General features: G+C 30.4%; 3 protein-coding genes across 15 annotated transcripts; 2 read left to right on the forward strand and 1 right to left on the reverse strand.

The window, feature by feature from the left end:
- The first annotated feature begins 687 nt into the window (after positions 1–687).
- Positions 688–1,789, forward strand: LOC8258770. The gene is made up of 3 exons (XM_002528498.4): positions 688–1,247; positions 1,346–1,390; positions 1,470–1,789. The coding sequence occupies exons 1-3, from the start codon at positions 929–931 to the stop codon at positions 1,625–1,627; spliced, it is 522 nt and encodes a 173-aa protein (XP_002528544.1). The 5' UTR covers positions 688–928; the 3' UTR covers positions 1,628–1,789.
- Positions 1,790–9,491: 7,702 nt separating this feature from the next.
- LOC8258771 (binding partner of ACD11 1) lies at positions 9,492–13,679 on the reverse strand. Its single transcript, XM_025159014.2, has 5 exons — positions 13,527–13,679; positions 12,355–12,458; positions 12,154–12,229; positions 10,347–10,412; positions 9,492–10,273 (listed from the first exon to the last, which is right to left on the reverse strand). The coding sequence occupies exons 1-5, from the start codon at positions 13,530–13,532 to the stop codon at positions 9,698–9,700; spliced, it is 828 nt and encodes a 275-aa protein (XP_025014782.1). The 5' UTR covers positions 13,533–13,679; the 3' UTR covers positions 9,492–9,697.
- Positions 13,680–14,536: 857 nt separating this feature from the next.
- Positions 14,537–20,313, forward strand: LOC8258772 (phosphatidylinositol-glycan biosynthesis class X protein). Of its 13 annotated transcripts, none has more exons than XM_048374615.1 (8): positions 14,538–14,769; positions 15,265–15,848; positions 15,962–16,081; positions 16,560–16,833; positions 17,215–17,289; positions 18,366–18,756; positions 18,855–19,021; positions 19,967–20,313. In XM_048374615.1, exons 4-8 carry the CDS (start codon positions 16,828–16,830, stop codon positions 20,258–20,260), a joined length of 933 nt encoding a protein of 310 aa, XP_048230572.1. In that variant the 5' UTR covers positions 14,538–14,769; positions 15,265–15,848; positions 15,962–16,081; positions 16,560–16,827; the 3' UTR covers positions 20,261–20,313. The 13 variants fall into 13 exon arrangements, with proteins under 13 accessions (XP_048230577.1, XP_048230571.1, XP_048230572.1 ...); XM_048374617.1 differs by lacking the exon at positions 16,560–16,833 and having other exon boundaries at positions 14,539–14,769; positions 15,265–15,643; positions 15,725–15,848; XM_048374616.1 differs by lacking the exon at positions 15,265–15,848.
- The last annotated feature ends 2,252 nt before the right edge of the window (positions 20,314–22,565 follow it).

Consider the following 22,565-nt stretch of genomic DNA (forward strand, 5'->3'; position numbering starts at 1 on the left):
CACCTACTTGAATTTGAAATTGCAAATTACTATACGAGATATTTAAGTTTTCAAAAAAAAATTTATTTGCATCTCAAAAATTATAAACTGATTAATAAATTCATCAATATTTGAATTATTGTGCATTGTATAACAAGTCCAGCCTTTCAATGGTTAGGGCTAGTGAAAGTGGTTTAGAGAGAATTTCAAAATTAGAGTTTTATCGCAACTGCTTTTTTTATGGATTGGATCGATCAAGGAAGGTGGCGTATACTGAAACATAAAAATCTATTAAGAATATTTTAGTAAAAAATCTTTATACAAATTAAGAATAACCTTTCAAAATTGAACAGTGGGAGTATTAGATTTCCGAGTTAAATTGCAATATTAGTTTCATACTTATTTCATTTTTATCATGTTTAAGAGAAATGAGAATTCAACACAAAATAAAACCTTACTTTTTTAATTTTAAAATTTATACAAACATTCTATAAGATACAATTCTCATCAATCTAAAATGAAAAAAGCAAAATACAGTTCTGTTCGCTTCTTGTAATACCATGAAGATGGCATAAACTTAAAGATTTACTTTTGCATTTCAATAGGGAATCTTAAAGATTTTATAAATTACTCTTAAAATAGACATTGAGGGCTTAATTGAACCATAATGAGCAATTAAGTATCTAATTGTGCCTAAATATAAGGATCTAATGTTTCTTGAAAAGAAAAGAAATGAAAGGACCCAATTTTTGTGGCAATAAACTTTAGAGTTTCCATTTAACTATTTCAAACAGCAAAAAACATTTTTTAAAATCGTAACAGCTATATCACTATAACAACCCTCACTTTTGTGTTTTAAAAAAAAGAAATTAGAAAAAAAAAAACTCACCTTCTCTGATCATCTCTTCTCTCTCTCTCTCTCTCTCTCTCTCTCTATCTCTCTCAATCAATGCAGAGGCAGTCGCTGGGCTCACCGGTTTCCAAACTCCACAGCCATGGAGTAGCGCTAGTACCAAAGGACGATTCTACTCTATTGTCACTACCAGATAATCATCCTAAACGCAGCAAAGACGAAACTGACAGCACCGACGGCAATAATAACGAACGCCGCAAATCAACTAAACCTCCTCCTTCTCGCCGATTTTCCTCCTCTTCCATTTCAGCATTATCATCTTCAAAACCTGAAAAACTCGTTCACTTTATACCGCTCCTTACTCTCCTTTGCTTTCTCGTTCTTTATCTCGTCTCTCACACTCCTTCTCAATCAGGTACTATTTATAACTTAACTCTCCCAATTTCTTCACCAGTTTCTCTTCAATTTTTTTAAAGCTTTTTTCTAACATAATCTCGAAACTTCAAAATGCAGATTTAGCTCAGTTCAATGGATTCAAGCAATCCTCTAAGCACATAGGTATGATGCAGTTTCAGGTTTTTTTTTTTCATTTGCTTTTTTTATTTCTTAATTTTATTATTATTATTTTGGTGTGCAGATGAAAATGAGATTGGTGACGTTGATAGATTTGGTAGCGACATAAGGAGAGGCGATGCTTTAGCGATTAGAAACTTAATGAACTTGCAAGAGATCGCCGACAAACGCGCCTCCTCGAAATCTCGCATATACCACAGAAAGATTGTCGCCGATTTTTAAGCCGCAATTTCGGGTTCTCTACTTCTATTCTCTTCTCTCACAGTGCGTTACTGTTTTGCTGAATTCTTTTTTCGCACTTTCTGTTGTACATTTGCATGTGAATTTGTTCATCGTTGATTGTGAAACCAAAGAAAACCGATACTATCCAATTCTGTTTCGTTATTTTGTTTTGTAGATTTTTTTTTAGGATTGACTTCTTCACGGGCTGCTTATACTGAGATTAAAATAAATAAGTACGTAATAAATATGCTAACATGCGCTGATGCTGTAGGCTTATTGTGGTAACTTTTGACAAAAAGGATTTTTATATTTTTTATTTATGTAATTTTATCTAATTGAATTTCTTAATTTTTCTTTTATTTTATTAGATTTTATATTTATTTTAACTAATATTTTTTTAAGAAAAATAAAGTCTCAAAAAATATTATAAAATACTCTAAATCTAAAAATATAAATGCTCAATAAAATAAAAATACAGAAAATAAGACTGAAGATTTTCAAAACTAGTTTTCTGAAGTGAGTTTGTTACCGTGCGCCAAGGTTGTAGTGTCAAAGTGTGAGTGTAGTCCAGCTGGATAATGAGACCGTTGTACCTCGACTTCGGGTTGGAAAATCCAGCTGGAAAGGTAATTTTCTTTTTCTTTTTTTAAATAAAGTTTTATGTTTCTTTCTCTTAAGAGATACGTTTGTTTGAATTATTTTGCAAAAATGATAAGTTTGTTTTAGATTACATTTTAGGTATTTTTACATTTGGCAGAAAAATTAACTCTGTTGGCAGTAACATGGTTAATTATTTTACAAAAGGCCGATAAAGAGTTAAAAAGTAGAAAATCTTTTTACTAACTTTCAAGAATCAAAAACTAATTTGTTATCTTTGACACCCAGCTTCTCTAAAACATAGAGGACTTGAAAAAAGAATCTTGAGCTTAAAATCTCAACCTCATCCACTCTCGCAAACATTCTTTCTAAAGTTAGTGTTCATCATTAGTCAACCATCAACGAATGCTCAAAATAGTGCTCAAGATAGGTAAGAATTTTTGTTTGTCAGAGAAATTGTTGAGTTGGATGAGGCATCCAAAATTATCAGTTATATAAAAGAGGTAAATTATTGGAAGATCTACGAAGGGGTTATAGAAGACAGTACACAAAAATTGGAGAATTTGTTATGACAATGACTAGAGAAAAGGCACGACCAAATCTCCAATCTAGGGGAGCTTAAATAGAAGCAGTATTAAGATAAAGTAATCCATAATCTGAAATTATAGATATCTCATCTAGAGATAAGTATGAAATATACTTTCTAATTTTATTATTTAATAATTATTTGGCCTCTTTTAAATAAAAAGAGAAATATATACAAAAGAAAATATTTCACCATTAAAACTATTGATTTGTAAAATCTAATTATTTTTATTTTTATCCGTTATTATTATTATATTGTTCATATTTGATGATATGAGTATAAAATTTAATAATTTAAAATATTATTATTTGACTGTTAAATATATTTTATGAATCAGTAGTTTTATAAACTATAATTTAATGGTTAAACAATAAAACTAGATTTTGTTAAATTTTAAATTTATGTTATCGGATATAAATAATATGATAAAGATAGTTCATCAATGTAAACTAAATTTTTTACCAATCGAAATTTTTAAAATGAAATATTTTTTATTATAATCTATAATTACATATTTTCTTTAACTAAAAAACCAGAATAAATATTAAAAATTATAAATCAGTAAAATAATAGGTTACCTTTTCATCCCTGTCTCTTTCATTTCTTGCAAAATAGAGATGGCGAAAAAGTTGAAGATGGAGAACAGGTGTTGCTTTTCTCCGCTTCTTTGCCTCCCTTTTATATACTGGATAAACAATTATGAGAAAGAAAAAAGGACGATTAAGGGTGAAAGCACTTCAATTGTGAGTAAAGATAGGATAATGAAGAATAAGAAGATAGTTGACCGGAGAAGTAAAACATAAATTTTTGGTGGAGGGACTAGTGAGATCAGTTGCTATCAAGGGTGCAATTATTTTGGGTTGGGGTGGGGTGTAGTCCGAATAGTTTAGGAAAAAAGAATTATTTATTTTCAAATCTATTAGTTTATTTTAGTTTAGAAATAAATTAAAAAATATATATAATTTTAATTCAGCGTTGTCTAACAATTGTTATTATGAAAATATAATTATAGTCTAGTCTAGATTAATTAAGACTCCTAATTACGCCATTGGTTGCTATTATTATGGAAAGTTTATTCAAATGAAGAGTCTTAGGCACCTATAGTAGAAGATTGGCTTGAAGTTTACATTATAGTTTTCTAAGTCGTATGAAATATAATTAGCATTTTAAATGTGAAGTATATGAAAAGATTTGTTGAACTTTAAGAGTTATTGATCTTATTTTGATGGTCATAAATAATTAAGATTAGTTAATTTTGCTATTTGAGCTGTGAATTGTTTATGGCTGGGAAATGATGTTTCACGATTGTAAATAAAGGTTGGCGGTCGTGAATCTGTGCTATTTTAGAAGAAATAAATTTCTTTTCTTGCACATAAATACTCAAACACAAAATTAATTAATTGTAATTATTTATGACCGTCAAAATTGAATTGATAACCTTAAGGTTTAACATTCTCCCATTTTTTAATGGTGACAAATAATCATTTTAAAAAGATAATTAGAGTATAATTGCTCCCTCTTTCAAAGAGAGTTTATGCCCATGATTTTATAAAAATTAATCAACTATAGAATTCATAGAAACCACAATTTAAATCACAATAAGAGTGATAATCAACACAATTTAAACATAAAAGAAATAATTCATTGATAATAAAGGAATGAAGTAATAAATTATTTCTCTCCCTTTCAAGCGCTCAAACCGTGCAGCAAATTCTTCAAATTTCGCATCAAGCTTGGCATCAAAATAAGAGATGATTTGTTTTACCTAAGAATTGGAAGAAGAGGAAGAAGAGTGACCTATTCCTTGGCTTCTAGGATGCTTTCTAGAGGAGTCTTCATAACCTTGCCTAAAATTTTCTAAACTCTTTCCAAATAAACTCACCATTGGCATTAAGAAACTGAAACTCATTTGAAGCCAATTTCTGGATGACCTCTATCTTAACTAGGCTAAAAACTTCAATAGAGACATTTTTACCTAGTTTAATAGGAGGAAATCCATACTCGAGGCTAAAGCTTATAAAAAGATAGCAATACTAGTCCCAACCACAATTTCACCCACCTTCTTTTGAGCAATTGAGTAGAGTTGGTCTGCTAACTATCTACTATAGACCACTCATTTTTTGTTCTCCATACATCAAAGAAAAAATAATTCGATTTTGTTAATCGAATCATTACATCACCTCTACCACAATTTGAAAGGGATATAAATCTATAGATGTACTTATAGTTAGAGACAACAAAAGATGAAGCTTTAGCGGTTTTGACATTATAATTCTCACCTACAGTAAAGGATTGCCAAACACAACCCAAGGCTAAACTCTACAATCTCCCTTTTACGAAATACTTTCTCAAAAGGTAAACCAAAGATGGTGGCAAATTGAGAGGCAATTAAAGTCTCATCACTTTTAATTTTGAAGGTCATATCTTCATTGGGTTTGTATTCAAGGGCAGAGATAAATTCTAAAGTTAGTTCCCTATAGAACTAAAGACATTTATTCATTCCTGATGAAGGTTTTCATCATTTTTTCTTTTAAACCTAGTTTGGCGAACGTATCCCAATAAAATCTCCTAATGAGTGTGACATTCCTAGTTTTGAAATAGGCATACATTTTCTTGTGTTATTGATTGAGCAAGGAAGCCACATAATCTACATTGCATAAGAGTTTTTATTTATTACCCACTGTCTTCACTCGTTTTTCCATGGAGGGATGAGAAAATGAGTTTTAAGGTTTTGGAGATAACAAGAGAGAGAAAAAGAAAAAGTAAGCATATGTTTTCTTGTGTTCTTGATGAGCAAAGAAGCCACATAATCTACATTGCATAAGAATTTTTATTTATTACCCACTGTTTTCACTCGTTTTTCCATGGAGGGATAAGAAAATGAGTTTTAGGATTTTGGAGATAATAAGAGAGAGAAAGAGAAAAAGTAGGCATACATTTTCTTGTGTTCTTGATGAGCAAGGAAGCTATATAATCTACATCGCTTAAGGATTTTTATTTATTACCCACTATCTTCACTCGTTTTTCCATGGAGGGATGAGAAAATGAGTTTTAGGGTTTTGAAAATAACAAGAGAGAGAAAGAAAAAAAGTAATTTGAGTTTGAAATTAAAGAGAGAAAATGAGAGATTTTGAATTTTTTAAAAAAGAAATATTCAAATTGAATGATTTTTTAAAGAAAAATATTAATTAAATGTGGAATATGGTTAGAACAGTTAATTTTTGTAAAAAAAAATAAAAGTTTTTACAGGTTTCAAAAAGAGTAGTTGCTTTTTATTTTTACAAAAAACACAGCGTTCACGCACGTAAAGAAATATTCACGACCATGAAAGCCCTCCTTCATGCCCATGAAGGCTGAAATTCATAGGTGGGACGCTTACCCATGACCTTTTTTGCTAAAAAATGAATGTCTTATTTCAAAGTAAGTGTCCCACCTGTGAATTTCAGCATTTACGGCATTTACGGTCGTGAACATTTTTCTTCACGGCCGTGGACGCTGCATTTTCTGCAAAAATAAAAGCAAAGGCTCTTTTAAAACTGTAAAAACTTCATTTATTTCTTAAAAAATTAGTCGTTCCAACTATATTCCACATTTAATTAATATTTTTCTTCAAAAAATATTCAATTTGAACATTTTTCTTTCTAAAAATTCAATTTTTTTCATTTTTTCTCTCTAATTTCAAACTTAAATCACGTATTCTCTTTCTTGTCATTTCCAAATCTCTAAAACTCATTCTCTCCTTCCTCCTTCATGGCAAAACGAGTAAAGACGATGGATAAGAAGGGAAAATCTTCATGTGATATAGATTATGTGGCTTCTTTGCTCAATCAAGAATACAAGAAAAGGGTATGCCTATCTCATAACTATAAATACCACACCCATTTAGAGATTTTGTTGGAATGCCCTAGCTAAACTAGGTTTGAAAGAAAAAATGGTGGAAATTATTACTAGGAATGAATGGATATCTTTTGTGAATATTAAAGATAAAACTTGTAGGATAACTAACTTTTGACTTTCTCTCTACCCTTGAACTCAAACTCAATAAGGATATGATCTTCTAAATTGAAAGTGAGGAGAAAACTTTAACCGCCTCCCAATTTATCACCATATTTGGTTTATTTTTGAGGGAGCACTTCATGAAAGAGAGATTGTAGAGTTTTCTTTGGATTGTGCTCGGCAATCCCTCACTAAGAGTAGGAATTAAGATGTCAAAATCGTCAAAGCCTCATCTCTTGTTAACCCTGTCCATAAGTACATTCATAGCTCTATGTCTTTTTCGATTTATGGTAGAGATGAGAGTAAAGGTTCGATTAGAAAAATTGAATTATTTTTCTTTGGTGTATGAAGAACAATAATCGAGTGACCTATAGTAGATGGTCAGTGGACTAACTTTACTCAATTATTCAAAAGAGGATGGATGACATTATGGTTGGGAGCCTAGTCACTAGGATTGCTATCTTCTTAGAAGCCTTCAATATCTAGGGAATATTGCTCTTTTTAGCCTAATTAAAATGGAAGTCATCACGGAAATGACTCTAAATGAGTTATAATTTTCTCAATATCGATGAGCTTATTCGAGAAAAGAGAGATTCAGAGGATTTAGGCAAGATTTTGAAGACTCTCCTAGAAAGCGTCCTAGAAGTCATGGAATGGGTGACTCTTCTTCTGATTCTTGGATACAACAAATCATCTATTATTTCGATACTAAGCTTGATTCAAGATTTGATGAATTTGATGTATAGTTTGAGCACTTGGAAGGGAAATATGAGACTCTTTAAGTCTATGTCAATCATCAAAATTTAATTCCTTGGACTTTCTTAGTTTTAATTTTATTTCTTTTTATTTTTCTTGCACAATTTCAAACATTTTATGTTTGTAATGTTTAGTGCTTTTAGAAACATTTTCTTTCGTAACATTTTATGTTTCTTTTTGTTGATGCCAAAAAGGGAAAAAATAGCTTATATGAATTCATTCCACTATTATTAATGAATTATTTTTTTTATATTTAAATTATATTAATTATCAATTATGAATGAATCACTCTTACTGTGGTTACTGAGATAATTAGTAAAGTTGATAGGGATAATAAATTATGAAATATGGCCCTTTATTTTTCATGAATGTCAGCCTATCGACCTGTTGGATTTATAGTCTATTTATGTAGTGGACCTAAAATGCTACAATTGAAATATGCTATGCTTTATCAATATGTGATAATTTTTTAAATAAATCTTTAATTTAACAACAAAACTAATCTATTTTGACTTTTGCTTTAACATCACCATTACTTATAGGTTGTTTTAAGATTATAAATTTCTAATCTTGACGATTGATGATTATATCTAAGATGAGTTTACAATTAAAAAATTGGCTCATCAAATGTCTATATATATATATATTAACACACAAGATTCAAAAATAAATATTTAGATATAGAACTTTTATTTTGACATGTGTACTTATTTTTATTACTCGAGATTCAAACTGATGTGTAATTTTATAATTTTTTATTAATTTATTGATTAATAAATCACTTCTAATTAAATACTGACTCTAATCTTAAAAATAGCATATTAATTATATTTTAATTTTATATTAACTAATAAATAATATTTTAATCAGATAACGATACTAATTGTATTCTAAAAAATAGTATATTAATTATTTTTTAATATTATATTAATTAATAAATTAATTTTTTAATTGAATAATAATTCTAATTCTATAAACTAACATTTTAAATTATATTTTTAATGTTCTATTCAATAATAAATTATTTTTAATTAAATAATAAATTTTTAATTATAAAAAATAGTAATGTCAATTTTATTGATCGTATTAATTCATATAATACTAAAATTAATTAATATATACTTTTAAAATAACCTTTAAATGATTATACTAATAAGATTTTAAAATTTTAAAAAAATTAAAAATATTTAAAAATGGTTAGTTTACTATTAGTTTTAAAATATTATTAATTAATATTCAAAACTAAATTTTTTATTAAATTATATTTATTGATTTAATTTTATAATTAAAATAATAAAAGCGATTGTGTATTACCAGGTTCAACTAAATAATAGAAAGCTTAAATAATATTAATGCTATTGAATGAAAAGAGGAAAAAGCAAAAAAGGGAAAAGAGAAAAGAGAAAAGATGAGCAGCAGCAGAAACAAACAGCAAGTGTCCATTTCCACAAATTTATATATCTGAGATATAAATTTTTCAATGTGTCAGTAATTGTATTAGGTACAATTATTACATTAACTAATTTTCTAATTATATAATAACTTTTAGTTCTAAAAAGAGTATATTAATTATACTTTTAATATGTAATTATATATAATTGATAAATATTGTTAATACAATTTTATATTCATATGGTCTTAACAAAATCCTAATATATTAAAAATCTTATTAAGAAAAACACTGAAAAACATTCTAAACTATTTTTATTTTTTAAAGAACATGATCCCTGGTGCAATTTGAGTGACTCAAAATTCAAATACTTTGGAGGCAGCGTCCTCCTTTTGAAAAGATGTCAAAAATGGGCCATAAAACAATCGTGTCAATCCAGTCCAAATAAATGAAATGGAATTTGAAAAGCACGAGCACATGTTATTTTAGCACTCGTAGGCCATAGGCAACTTAAATAGAAACAACAAAAACACATTCACTAACCAACATGAATGCCCAGATATATTGACCCCAAAAAGAAAAAAGAAAAAGAGAGAGAGAGAGAGAGAAGAGATTACATGCAATCATATCAAAATAATTGGTAAACTGTCCTGCATTCACCACCTTTCTGTGTTGGAGGAACTCCAGCTAGTAAACAAAGAGATATCAAGTACAAGAGTTGAACCCAAAACAAATTTACAGTAAATCAAAGGATCAAACCTTGAACAGGTGCAGGCTTGAAAGGAAGGTGCTCACCTTCAGAAGATGCTTTTGGTGACTCGGATAGGTGAACCTGGGCAAAATCATCCACCATTTTTCTCTTTTGCTCATCTTCAGCCATACCTACTTTTTCTTTTGCCTTCTGCCCAACTTCTCCAGCTGCCTTTGCAACCTTGTTGAAAGCACCAGTCACCCAAGAAGCCCCAGTAAAAACATACCTGTTCTTCATAATAGCAACTCCTGCACTACTGACTTTTTGCTCAGCAGCGGCGAATGCTGTTTTGGTTTTCTCTGAAACCTGGAATTTCTGATCCACTTCCCGGACTTTGTCGCTCACAATTGTTGTGCCAGCACTGATCTTATCGGTAAGCCCTATTTTTTTGTCAAGAGAAACAACTTTAGCTGACGCTGTTGAAGTCAACTGGTGCTTATCATCGAAAGTCTTTGCTTTGTTCACTGCATCTTTGCCTAAGATAAAGCCCTTAGCAAGCATACTTGTAACTACGTCCTCTGCCTTCCGGAGGGCTGATTCAGCACCACCAGGAGTTTTATTTTGAGTTACCTGTAGAAATCAACGTTATTCAGATTCCTGAGGTTAGCATCAAAATGGTAGCAGAGCATTTTAATATTCTTACTGCAGGTGGTAGCTGATAATCTGGATCCAGAGTGATGCTGACAGACAGATCTACTATTGTTGCTCCCTGACATGAGAAATTAAAACTTGATCATCTATGATACAAACAAACAACTGAAACCACCTAAAAGGAAAGAAATAAGAAGAAAGGGAAAAGAAAAGAAGAGAGGAGTCAATTGTTATGGTGATAAAAAATCATCATCATTTGTGCCTCAACTCATAAATTATATGCCTTACAGAAAGCCTAATCAGTTACAAAACTTCACAAAGAGAATGCATGCCATACTAGCTTCCAGAAGATTGTGAGTCTAACTTCCTGCTTGGTTATTAAACCCTTGCATTTATTATCTAAAACAATTAATGAAATTTTTAATCCTAGAGCCCATAAAATCCAGGAGCTAGGACTGTCAACCGAAAAGCTCAAATAAACATACAGTTAGAGCAATTTCAATTTCAATCAGCAAATTGATGCTTTCAAACTATAGATCATGATTTAGGAGATTTGGGGAATATAAAACATGATCAAGTGAAGTCAGGCTTTAAAGAGGCATTTGAAATTGCATTTATAAAAGAAGCATTCCTCCCAATATTGCTGCCACTCTTAATCTCATTATGAAACCCCAGCTTAGCTCTATAGCCTTGGCATGGGAGACTATAACACGAGCTGACAACAGCCATGCACCACTTGTGTTCTGTTCCCAAGGGCACCCCTCTCTTGAAAGTGGCAAAATTACAAGTATGTCTTAAGTGTTTTTAAAGGTAAAAAACATCAACAGTAAAATACAGTCCAAGAGATCCAGATCTGGTCAGAAAGATCTCAATTCTAACCAGGAGAAACATGGGTTTAGTATAGTTGCCTATACTTAAACAAATCTGTTGCATTTAATTGCTTGCTGAAATATTTAGTACATTGACCCCTCCGCTCTCCCTTCCACTCGCTTTTAAAAAACTACTATGTAATTTAAAATAGATAAAGCTCTACTAGTCAGTAACTGGTTTAAAAAGAAAGAGAGGCTGATGTATATGATCTAAACATCAAAAAACTAAAAGAATGCTAACTTTAAGTTATGAGTAATTAAACATCATAGAGAAACAACCTCACAGAAACAGACAGTGCAAAAATTTTGATCAAACCATTTTTCATATCATTAGTGAGTCTTTGAATTGGCATAAAATGAGCCTGAGAATACCGATATCTCACTCTCTCTCTTTCTCTCTGTCTCTGTGTGTGTCTGGAGAATGTAGACTTACCAACAAATATACACAAAATGAGTTTTTGAGGAACTAACTATGTTTGTTGTCTAATGTCCTCAATTCTTTGTATGAATTTTGAATAATAAGACTCAGAATCTTAATATTAACCTATATTGAGACACCAACAGCCTGACAGGATGTCTATACTTGATTATATGCTTAGTAGATTTCAGTGTGGTTTCTTGGAAATATGCATTTCCTGCAAACTCAGGCATCAAGAAATTTATATGGTAGAAAAATTTAATCCTTGACATGTCACTATAAAATTTAAATAACAGTGCTCTCTAACAACAGGAGATGGTGATTTAATTTCTTATACAAGGTATAATTAGCCACCAGATATTAAATTTCATATGAAGAGAAAGAGTGTTTCTTCATGTAGAAAAAACCAGGTAATGTTACCAAAGGATTTACTACTAAAAATATACTGTAGGTCGTCTTACAATGCTGTGTGAGCACACCATCAGTCAGAATTAACAAATCATGCATGGCAGACAAGCACATTGGAAACATGAGAAAATAATATGACATAGAATGTAGTAAGAGTCAATTACCGAAAGAAGAACAGCTGTTTCTGCACCCTGTGAATCTTTGTATGTAACATATGCAATTTGAGATTTTTCATCATCTCTGTATATGCATATGACATAATCAGTATCCATGGGACAAACATACGGAGTAGAAAACAAAGGAGAGGGGAAATTAAAGAACTCCAGATAATGAAAGAGCCAAATTGGAACTACATGATGAAATACCTCCGCACTTCAACATATTCAATATCACCAGAAAAAGAAAAGAACTCCCTTAGGTCTCGCTCAGTTGCTCCTAAAGAAACATTACTGACTTTGACAGTTCTTACCTGCAAGTAGATTAAAAATAGTGTATTGCAGAACTTTGAAGGAGAATAGTAATATCAAGTCCAGCATCTCTTCAAAAAATCACACCCAAAAGAATAGGATGTTGTTCAAATTTCCAACAGCACATGAATAAAAGGAAAAGAAAAAAATGTTCCGCCCCACCTGGAGGACTAAGAACTATGATACTTTTTCTATTTAGAAATAATCTATAATCGACAAAAAAGGAAAGTGAGGAAACAGGTAAAGACAACAATCACATGAAAATGAAATCAAAATGAATGATTGGTAATACAAACAGAAAAGATTTCCACACTTAAATTTCAGCTCACCCGCATTCCATTGAGCGATAAGTGTAATGTCCACTTTAGAACTCTCTCTCCCTCTCTCCTCTCTTATACATACACATACACATATTGAACTTCATGTTCATAGAAGTCTTATAGTCCTCAAGAAAGAGCTCTCTTCTCTTGGAGAAAATGTAATAAATCAACATAGAAATTGGTCCCCTCACACAGCAGTTCTTTTTCCTTCTATTGAGTATTTTGATTCAAGATTTTATTTGATGAATAACTCCTTTTACACATCTCACATCTACCAAAAATAATACCAGCAAGGTTAAGCTAAGTAAGACTCATAGCTTTCAAACATAATTGCAATTAGCATGTATACTACAAGCAGCACAAAATCCCTAAACGGCATCGCTGCAGCTTAACAATAAACTTCATTTCAAAAAGAAGTAATGTTAAAATAATACCTAATAAATCATTTATCATACATTTTCATGATAAAACAAATAATTCATCCATTTCACTAAAACCTAAAGAAATAAAATGAAAATGGATTGAACTACTGCAAAAAACAAATTTGACACTGAATGTAATCAAATCAAGCAGCATCATTAATCATAAGCAATTCATATCTTTTCAATAACTTAAATTAAACAAACAAAAGAAAAAGGAGAGCAAGAACCTATTCAACTGGGATAGATCTAGCATAGAATCAATTTCAACAACAATAGTAATATATTTAAGCCATAATATCCCCAAATTAATCAAATAGAAATCACTAACCGACATGGCGAGCTGCTTGCAAGAGAATGAAGGATCGAAATTGGAGAGTTTCCTTTTTTTCTTTTCGCTGTGGGCGAGAGAGGTATAGACGTGTTTGAAAGGAAGAGAGCCTTGTCTGATTACATATATTTAAAACTTTCATTAGTCAATCGCAATACCCCTTTGAATATATTAATAGGGCCACACGCTAATACTAATACTAAAGAGTTAGTCCTATTCGCATAACTAATATTTTAATTAATTCTGTCGAGAAAACTAATATTTTAATTAATAAATGAACTTTCAGACTTAGCTCCGTAGTAAATGTACATTTTACTTTAATAAAATATTTTAAATTTAGTTTTTATTAAGTATTTTAATTATAAATATTTTCTTAAATTTAATATATTTTTAACTTTGAATTTTTATAAAAATTACAAATTTAGTGTTTTAAAAAATATATTTTATTTTTTTTATTTTAGTATGTAAATTACTTTATCTAATTAACTTATTCATATTTTATTTTATTATTATTTTATAGACCAAATTATAAAAAATATATTTCATAATTCTAGCAATTTTAAGTAATTATTTCAAAATTTTTTATCCAAATCATCAAACAACTCACTAAAAATGTTTTATGAAACTATTAATTCAAAATGAAAATTTAATTTAGTCCCACAATTATTATAAATATTGAATTATAAGCAGCATTCCTAATTGAGCTAGAGTAGAATTATTTAATTTTAGTATTCGATGAAAATTAATAATTATCAATTAGGATAATTAATAATTATAAAATATAAATTTTAATAATTTATTATATATAAAATTAAATAGAATTGTACAAATTTTATGAATAATAAATATTAAAAATTATAATAAAAATATTTCAAATAAATCTTATCAAGATAAATTAAATAATTTTAAAAATATTAAGTCATACTATAGTATTTCAACCAGGTTAAATTTTAAGAATTTAAACGCAATTTGAGATTGAAATAATTATTAAAATATTTTTCTTAGAAATTAAGATTTTATATTGTTAGAATACAATATTTACTCTAATTTTGTGAAAATATATGTAATCAGACAAGGCTCTCTTCTCTTGCTGCTGCTGTCCACGCCACCGCTGCTGCTGTCCGCGCCACCGCTGCTGCGATTCACTCCGCTGCTGCCGTTCAAGCCACCGCCGCTGCAGTCCACGCCGTTGCTGCTGCTGTCGCCGTTGCTGCCGTCGTTGTCAGCCGCTGCTCCGTCTCAGGTAAGTTAAGTTGATGCGAAAATGGTTTAGGTTACTTTAAATCTATAAATGATTGTATTTATTTATGCAAGGGCATGAATTTAGTGGCAGTTGGTTTCATAACCTTGATTTATTAGATTTTTTTTGTCATTTTCTTCTGATTTGTAGACTTTAGTTGCCTTTATTGAATGTATGTACGTACTACTCTTCAAAAGGAATTGTTAAATTTCTATAGTTTGGTTGAGGGAGACATGGCTGAGACACAATAATGCAGAAATATAGCAAGAAACAGCTTCTTAATTATTTGGTATAATGACAGATTGGTCTCTTGTTTACCCAATAACCTTTATTAAAATTGAATGTTAAGTGTATTGATGTTTGCTAAATGTTAAGTGTATTGAATCCCAAAGTGTTAGAAATAAATTAGCAATTTGTAATGTTTAAGTGTATTGATGTTTGCTAAATATATGAGATATATTTAACTCTAATTTGTTGATTGTAATTTTATTTTTTTAGGTCGGAACATGTCAAATACGGATAATACTCTTGAATATGTAGATAATTGTACACATCTTCAAGCTTCCGGAAATAATGAAAATGCTCCAATTACACCTAGTATCCAATTGCACTTTAAATTTGGAGTTGAAAGATGTACAAATTGTAATAAATATTGCATTTTATTTAGTTTTTATTATTTACAACATTGTTTTAAATCTTATTGAATTTATGCTTGGTTTATATTAATAAATCGAACATTTGATGTTGAATACTTAGACTTAATTAGTTTATATTTTGTAATTTTTGTTTATTTTATTAATTTAAATTTTTGTAAACGGGTTCGGTAAACAGGTACCCATTTGATTACCTGAATATTCATATAAACAGGTTTTAGTGGGTAAGATACTTGCTACCCATTTAAATACCCATAAAATTTATTTAATAGTCATTTAATTCAACGGGTTTTAATCGAGTTCAGGTAGTTTGCGGGTAATCCTATTAGGATTTGAGACGGGTTCGGGTAACAAAGGTAACTTTTAAACGAATTTGGGACGGGTTCGGGTAACGAAGGTAACTTTTAAACGAATTTGGGACGGGTTCAGGTAAGTATATTTTGAACGGGTTCGGATTTGGATAGCATTAAACGGGCGGGTACCCTACCCGTTGCCATCCCTATTCCTATTGACTAATGAAAGTTTTAAATATATGTAATCAGACAAGGCTCTCTTCATTTCAAACACGTCTACACCTCTCTCGCCCACAGCGAAAAGGAAAAAGAAAAAGGAAATTCTCCATATTTGATCCTTCATTCTCTTGCAAGAAGCTCGCCATGTCGGTTAGTGATTTCTATTTGATTAGTTTTGGGATATTATGGCTTAAATTTATTACTATTGTTGTTGAAATTGATTCTATGCTAGATCTGTCCCAGTTGAATAGGTTCTTGCTCTCTTTTTTTTGTTTTTGTTTAATTTAAGTTATTGTAAAGATATGAATTGCTTATGATTAATGATGCTGCTTGATTTGATTACATTCAGTGTCAAATTTGTTTTTTGCAGTAGTTCAATCCATTTTCATTTTATTTCTTTAGGTTTTAACGAAATGGATGAATTATTTTTTTTATCATGAAAATGTATGATAAATGATTTATTAGGTATTATTTTAACATTACTTCTTTTTGAAATGAAGTTTATTGTTAAGCTGCAGCTATGCCATTTAGGGATTTTGTGCTGCTTGTAGTATACATGCTAATTGCAATTATGTTCAAAAGCTATGAGTCTTACTTAGCTTAACTTTGCTGGTATTATTTTTGGTAGATGTGCGATTTGTAAAAGGAGGTATTCATCAAATAAAATCTTGAAACCAAACACTCGATAGAAGGAAAAAGAACTGCTGTGTGAAGGGATCAGTTTCTATGTTGATTTATTTCATTTTCTCCAAGAGAAGAGAGCTCTTTCTTGAGGGTTATATAAGACTTCTATGAACATGAAGTTCAATAGGAATACCAGATGTTCTGTGTATGTGTATGTATAAGAGAGGAGAGAGAGAGGTCTAAAGTGGACATTACACTTTTCGCTCAATGGAATGCGGGTGAGCTGAAATTTAAGTGTGCAAATCTTTTGTGTTTGTATTACCAATCATTCATTTTGATTTCATTTTCGTGTGATTGTTGTCTTTACCTGTTTCCTCACTTTCCTTTTTTGTCGATTATAGATTATTTCTAAATAGAAAAAGTTTCATAGCTGAAATTTAAGTGTGCAAATTCTTCTTTTTTTTTTTAAAGAAAATTTTTTTTCTTAAATTTTTGTTGGTGTTCTTGGTAATTACGTGATCTTTCTTTAATTTTTATTGGAATTTAATTTCCATCTTATTAGGGGCCAAAAAGAAAGGCTCTTTTTTTTCTCTCTTTTCTTTTATTGTTAATTGTTCAAACTTCTCCCAGAAATTAACATTTAATTTAACATTTTTCAGAAGGTGGGAATTCTGTTAGTGTTGTTTGTTGGCTTTGGCTTTGGCTTTTGTAGTAATGCTTCATCTTCAAATGAGGTTGGTGGCTCCGGTAGTATTTGTAGTTATTTTTTGTTTAATTAGCTGACCTCTTTCTTCTTGCTAGCTTATTTGTGTTTAAATCTGGAGCTGCTTTTATATTACACTTGAATCGTACAAAGATGCCCTGCTCCCTACATTATCTAGTGAATGGCTCTTGGTAGTTCTTTAGACTCTTAGTCATAGCTTAAACTTGTGGGGTTCAACACTTTCTGTATCTTTGTGAAAAATCATGTTCGTCCATTTGGGTCTACCAGCTTATGAGGGTGGATTTGTACATTGTTGTGATTTTTTGAACCATTTTGAACTGGAGGAGATATAATTCTTAATTTTAGGAGACGTCAGTGAATAAGCTTGTATTAATATCAGGGTTGTGTTTCGATGTCTTTCTCAAACCATTTTGGCCCAATGAGGATTTTGGTACATCTGGGACCTTCTTTTATCCCAGTTTTAGTTTAATTCTCCCTTGTGACAGATTGTCAGAAGCAAGTTGCCTCTGATCTTGGTTACAGATGGAATTCATATTACATCGAGCTCAACTTTCTTCTGAGATTTTGAGAACAACATAATTATTCTACTAATTTGGACACTTGACTGGAGTCTTTAATCATATGATATTGTTATCCTGGAAATCATTGACACTATCCATTTAAATCACACTAAATTCCAATTAGCATTCCATCTAGAGTTAGGTTTTGCCCAAACAATAACTAAGAAAGCTAAAAGCTTCTAGAAATCTTTTAGCGTTGATATCTGCACTTCTGTTAAATGCACTGATTATATAGGAAATTTATACTCTCAAAAAGCTGCTACTTCTTGTAAATGCTTAACTAGGAAAAGATAAATTCACCATTTTCAATTGGATAGCAGGAAGCCTAAATATCTTGAGGACTGAACAGACGCTTACTCTCAGAATAAGAAACTTGATCCGTTATTTACATATTTCCTGCAAACTTCTTGACAACTTTTTCTCAAGACACTATTTTCAAGTGTTCCTCATGCCCCAACTGTTAATTTCCAGACTTGTACAAATGAATTGCAATATTAATTTGTCACTTGTTATCTTTTATCTTCAGGTAGCTAGATGTAATTCAGATTCTATTTCCAACAACTTGAACATCGGCAGTTCTAGCTTCAAGAAATACATTGTGGAACATTATTTTGAAAAATATGAGAACTTTGTGGAATCACATTTTCAAGATTTCATGGCAGATAAAGTTCTACACCACTCATGCAAATTGCTGCCAGATAATCCAAATGATCTTTATAGACTTTCAGTTACTAATCGCCTGTTGATTGGTGAAGGTTCTCATCGTCATCTGTATTCAAGTATCAAATTTCATTTCCAGTCAGAATCTATATCTCAGCTACCTAATTTCACCAATTGTAAGTTTATAATTTTGGAGAGACTTCCCTCTGGAGTCTTTGCTGACCCATTTGAGCTCCAACACCTTCTCCAGCGTGGTGGTAATACAAATCTTTTATTCCTTCATTGACTTTATTCTTTAATTTGGTCTTACTGGATCATGGTTTCAAACTTAACTTGTTTTATTCCTTTGTTGTAGCTTTTGCTGATCTGGCTGTTTTTGGAGATACAAATTTGGAATTGCCTTCTGTTGCCTCCAATCGGTCTATTGTTGAGATTCACATGAATTTCAGTACCAGAATCTTCTTTGGACAGACAAATGAACTAGAGATTAGCATAGATCTCCCTTTGCATGCACGGTATCCAGTAAGTTGCACATTATGTTGTTCTTGTATTGCTATAGTTTGTGTTGCGGGCTTAGTTATATTAGAGAGAACAGATCAAGCTTGTTCACTGCCTTTAATCTTTGCTCATGCTTGGTTTCCCTTCTCTGTGTGTTGTGTGTGTGTGTGTGTGTGAGTGTGTGTGTGAGAGAGATACTCAAAATGACATAACAAGCTGTTGAAATCAAATTTCACCCTGTTATTATGCCTTTTGTACTTTTAAGGGGACTGTTCTTGTGCCTTAACCTTTGAGTAAATTTTCTTGCATGTTTGCATTTGCCATTGCCAATTCTTTCGACTGAAACTTCACTCACAAACTATTTAAGGCCTGCAACTATTGGGTATTTTTAGTAAATTGAGCAGAACATTTCATTCACTTTTACCTATGTTGTAATTCTTGTATTGGCTGTCTATCAGTATCCAGTTCACAGTTAACATCATTAGAACTGGAATCTGAAATGGTACCATAGAACTAGGACATGATTTATTAGAAAACATTAAATAGATAGAGGGTTACAACTCTTGCATCATCTGCGAAGGCCAACCTCAAGATAGCGGCAGAAATAATGGTAACCTTTTTGCACCAAATTAGTTGGATTTTGCATAATGATATTTCACGAATGTCTTTCTTCTGAAACCAGAAAGGCAGTGATCAAAGCTCTTTTGCAAGCATAGAAGACTTGCATGGAACCAAACGATATTAATTGTTAACTCCTTTAACTTTACTTAATGGAAGACTGACTAGACATACACGTAACTTTTCAAATCGAATGCAAAGTCTGTTAATTTCTATAATTATTGCTCCCTTACATTTTTGCATCAGCTTAATGATTTCAATAAGTGTTTCTAAAGTTTTACAGGCTGACCCCAATTAATTTGGTATTAAGGACTAGTTGAATTGAGGTTCTAAAGTTTGATTATATTCCAGCCCTCAGGTGAAAGTGGTTATTTCGAGATAGAATTCGGTGCACCTGATCTATTGATGAACTGCAAGATGGAAGGAAATTTAAGCAACCAGAGCTGCTTATTCACCCCAAACATTGTCTGTATAGAATCTAATACTGGTACTATTTTGTGGAGAGTACCTTCTGGTACAAGGACACATGCTGGTATTGTGTCAGTTGTTACTTTTTTCACTGCGGTTGTATCAACTCTTGTAATTGTTGTGGCATCCTTCCTTTCTTCAGATATTAACTCTGTAAAAACATTCAAATTATCATGATTCTGATGCTATCTTTCCGGTCTTATTTTGGAGGAAAAGATATTGAGCAAAAACTATCTCCTTGGACATGTCGTAATGATTTTAAGACACTTCCTTCTTGTAATCATCAAGCTTGAGTATGTATATTTTGAACTTGTGAGAAAGCTTTTTCATGTAAGACTTCAATTCTACAGAGTACAGGGGCCAAGTTGGTGCAGGACCTGATCGGAACACTAGAAATTCTCCTCGCTCCATTGGTCCTCTAAATGTGCAATTGAATGGATCCCAGTAAACTAATTTCAGAATCCAAGGAATGGCTTTAGGATCATATGAACTCCCCTTGAATGATTCCATGCTGGCGAGAAGGCTTCTTCGGATATTGATGCTTTGTTGATTGAACAAGCTAAATATATGCCAGTTTCATACCAAATTGATCCTCTAACAGCAGCTTGGTTAGCAACAGCCATTTGCTCGTATTCATGACAGCAGCTTAGTTAGCAACAACCCCCCCTCTTCTTTTATTTCATTAGAAAGAAATAAAAGTTATTATAATTATGTAGAGACTATAATAATTACTATACTCGTTATAATCTTTTTTAAGAAGACAATAGCCTTATTTTAAAATAATTAGCAACTCAAATTGCTTCAAATCAAATAGGGTAATGATGTAATTTCATCTTAATATTCATTTAGCGAGAATTATGAATATATATATATATATATATATATATATATATATATATAAAATTTTAGAGTTATCTTTCTCGATTTAATTTAGTCTAATTAAGTATGAAATAATTATTTTTCTTTTAAACATGTATTAGATTTTTGAAGTGACTTTGCTCAACTCAATTTAATCTAATTAAGTATGGAATAAATTTTCTTTATGTAAACATATGATAATAGCCTTGGAATCATCTTGCTTGATTCAATTTAATTTAATCATGTATGAAATAATTATTTTCATATAAATATGTTATGAGGGTTTTAGAGTGGTCTTGCTCAATTCAGTTTTATCTAATTATGTATTTTTCATGTAAATTGTAATAAGAATTTTGGATTGGTATTGCTCGATTCAATTTAAATAAATTAATTATGAAATAATTATTTTAAATATAAATGTGTGATTAGAGTTATGGAATTGGAAACTCATAATCTTAAGCCAGTAGGGCCCCACTAGAAATGATTAGTTACAATTATTTTTTATATGAAAAATATTTTTGGACTAGTATTGTTGGTCTTAATTTAATATAATTAGGTATAAAAGTTTAATTTCTTTTCTATATCAACGTGTGATAAGGATTTCATAATATCATTGCTTGTCTTAATTTAATATAATTAAGTGAGAAATATTTATTTTTTACACGATCGTAATATAAAAATTTTGTAGTTTTCTCGTTTGACTCAATTTAATATAATTAATTAAATAATAATAATTTATCACGTAATCATAAGATAAGGATTTTAGAGTGTCATGTATTGATTCAGTTTAATCTAATTAAGGAATATTTATTTTTTATGTGATTGTGAGATACGGATTTCAAATTAGCTCAATTTAATCTAATTAAGAAATTTTCTTTCACGTGATTGTAAAATAAGAATTTTAAAAAGTCATTTCTCAAATCAATTTAATCTAATTAAGAAATGAATATTAATTTTCAACTAATTGTGTAATAAGGGTTTTAGAATGTACTCGCTCAATTCAATTTAATCTAATTAAAAAATAATAATTTTTTATGTGATCGTGATATAAAGTTATTAGAGTATTTTTGTTCGACTTAATTTTAATCTAATTAATTAAGTAATAATACTTTTTCACGTGACCATAAAATAAGAGTTTCGAAGTGTAATCGTTCAACTCAATTTAATATAATTAATTAAATAATATTTTTTTTTCATATCAATATGTGATAAGATTTTTAAAATATTCTTACTCGACTTAATTTAATCTAATTAATTAAGTAATAATATGTTGTTTATGGAAAAAGAAGTAGAAAGACTATTGTTTAATCCTTTAATGTGTATAATTATACAACTAGCCAACGCATGTATTAAAACTGAGTATTGGAAAGTAAAATAATGATTAATGAATGAAATAAATTTTGATCCAAGAGTTAGCGTTAAAGTTCTTTAATAATATTGAGAGAATACATTGGATTGAGACCTTAAGGCTATCATGCTGGACCCAATGCAATTAAAATTGAAGCACCAGTCTTAATTATATTATAAATAAAGTGATTAATTCTTTTGTTAATTTGTGCATTTGGTGAGATTAGGACTCTATTCATATAAAGAGAGAGACTTTTTTCGATAATATATTAAAATC

Source organism: Ricinus communis, chromosome 5 (assembly GCF_019578655.1).
Source record: "Ricinus communis isolate WT05 ecotype wild-type chromosome 5, ASM1957865v1, whole genome shotgun sequence".
NCBI lineage: Eukaryota > Viridiplantae > Streptophyta > Magnoliopsida > Malpighiales > Euphorbiaceae > Ricinus > Ricinus communis.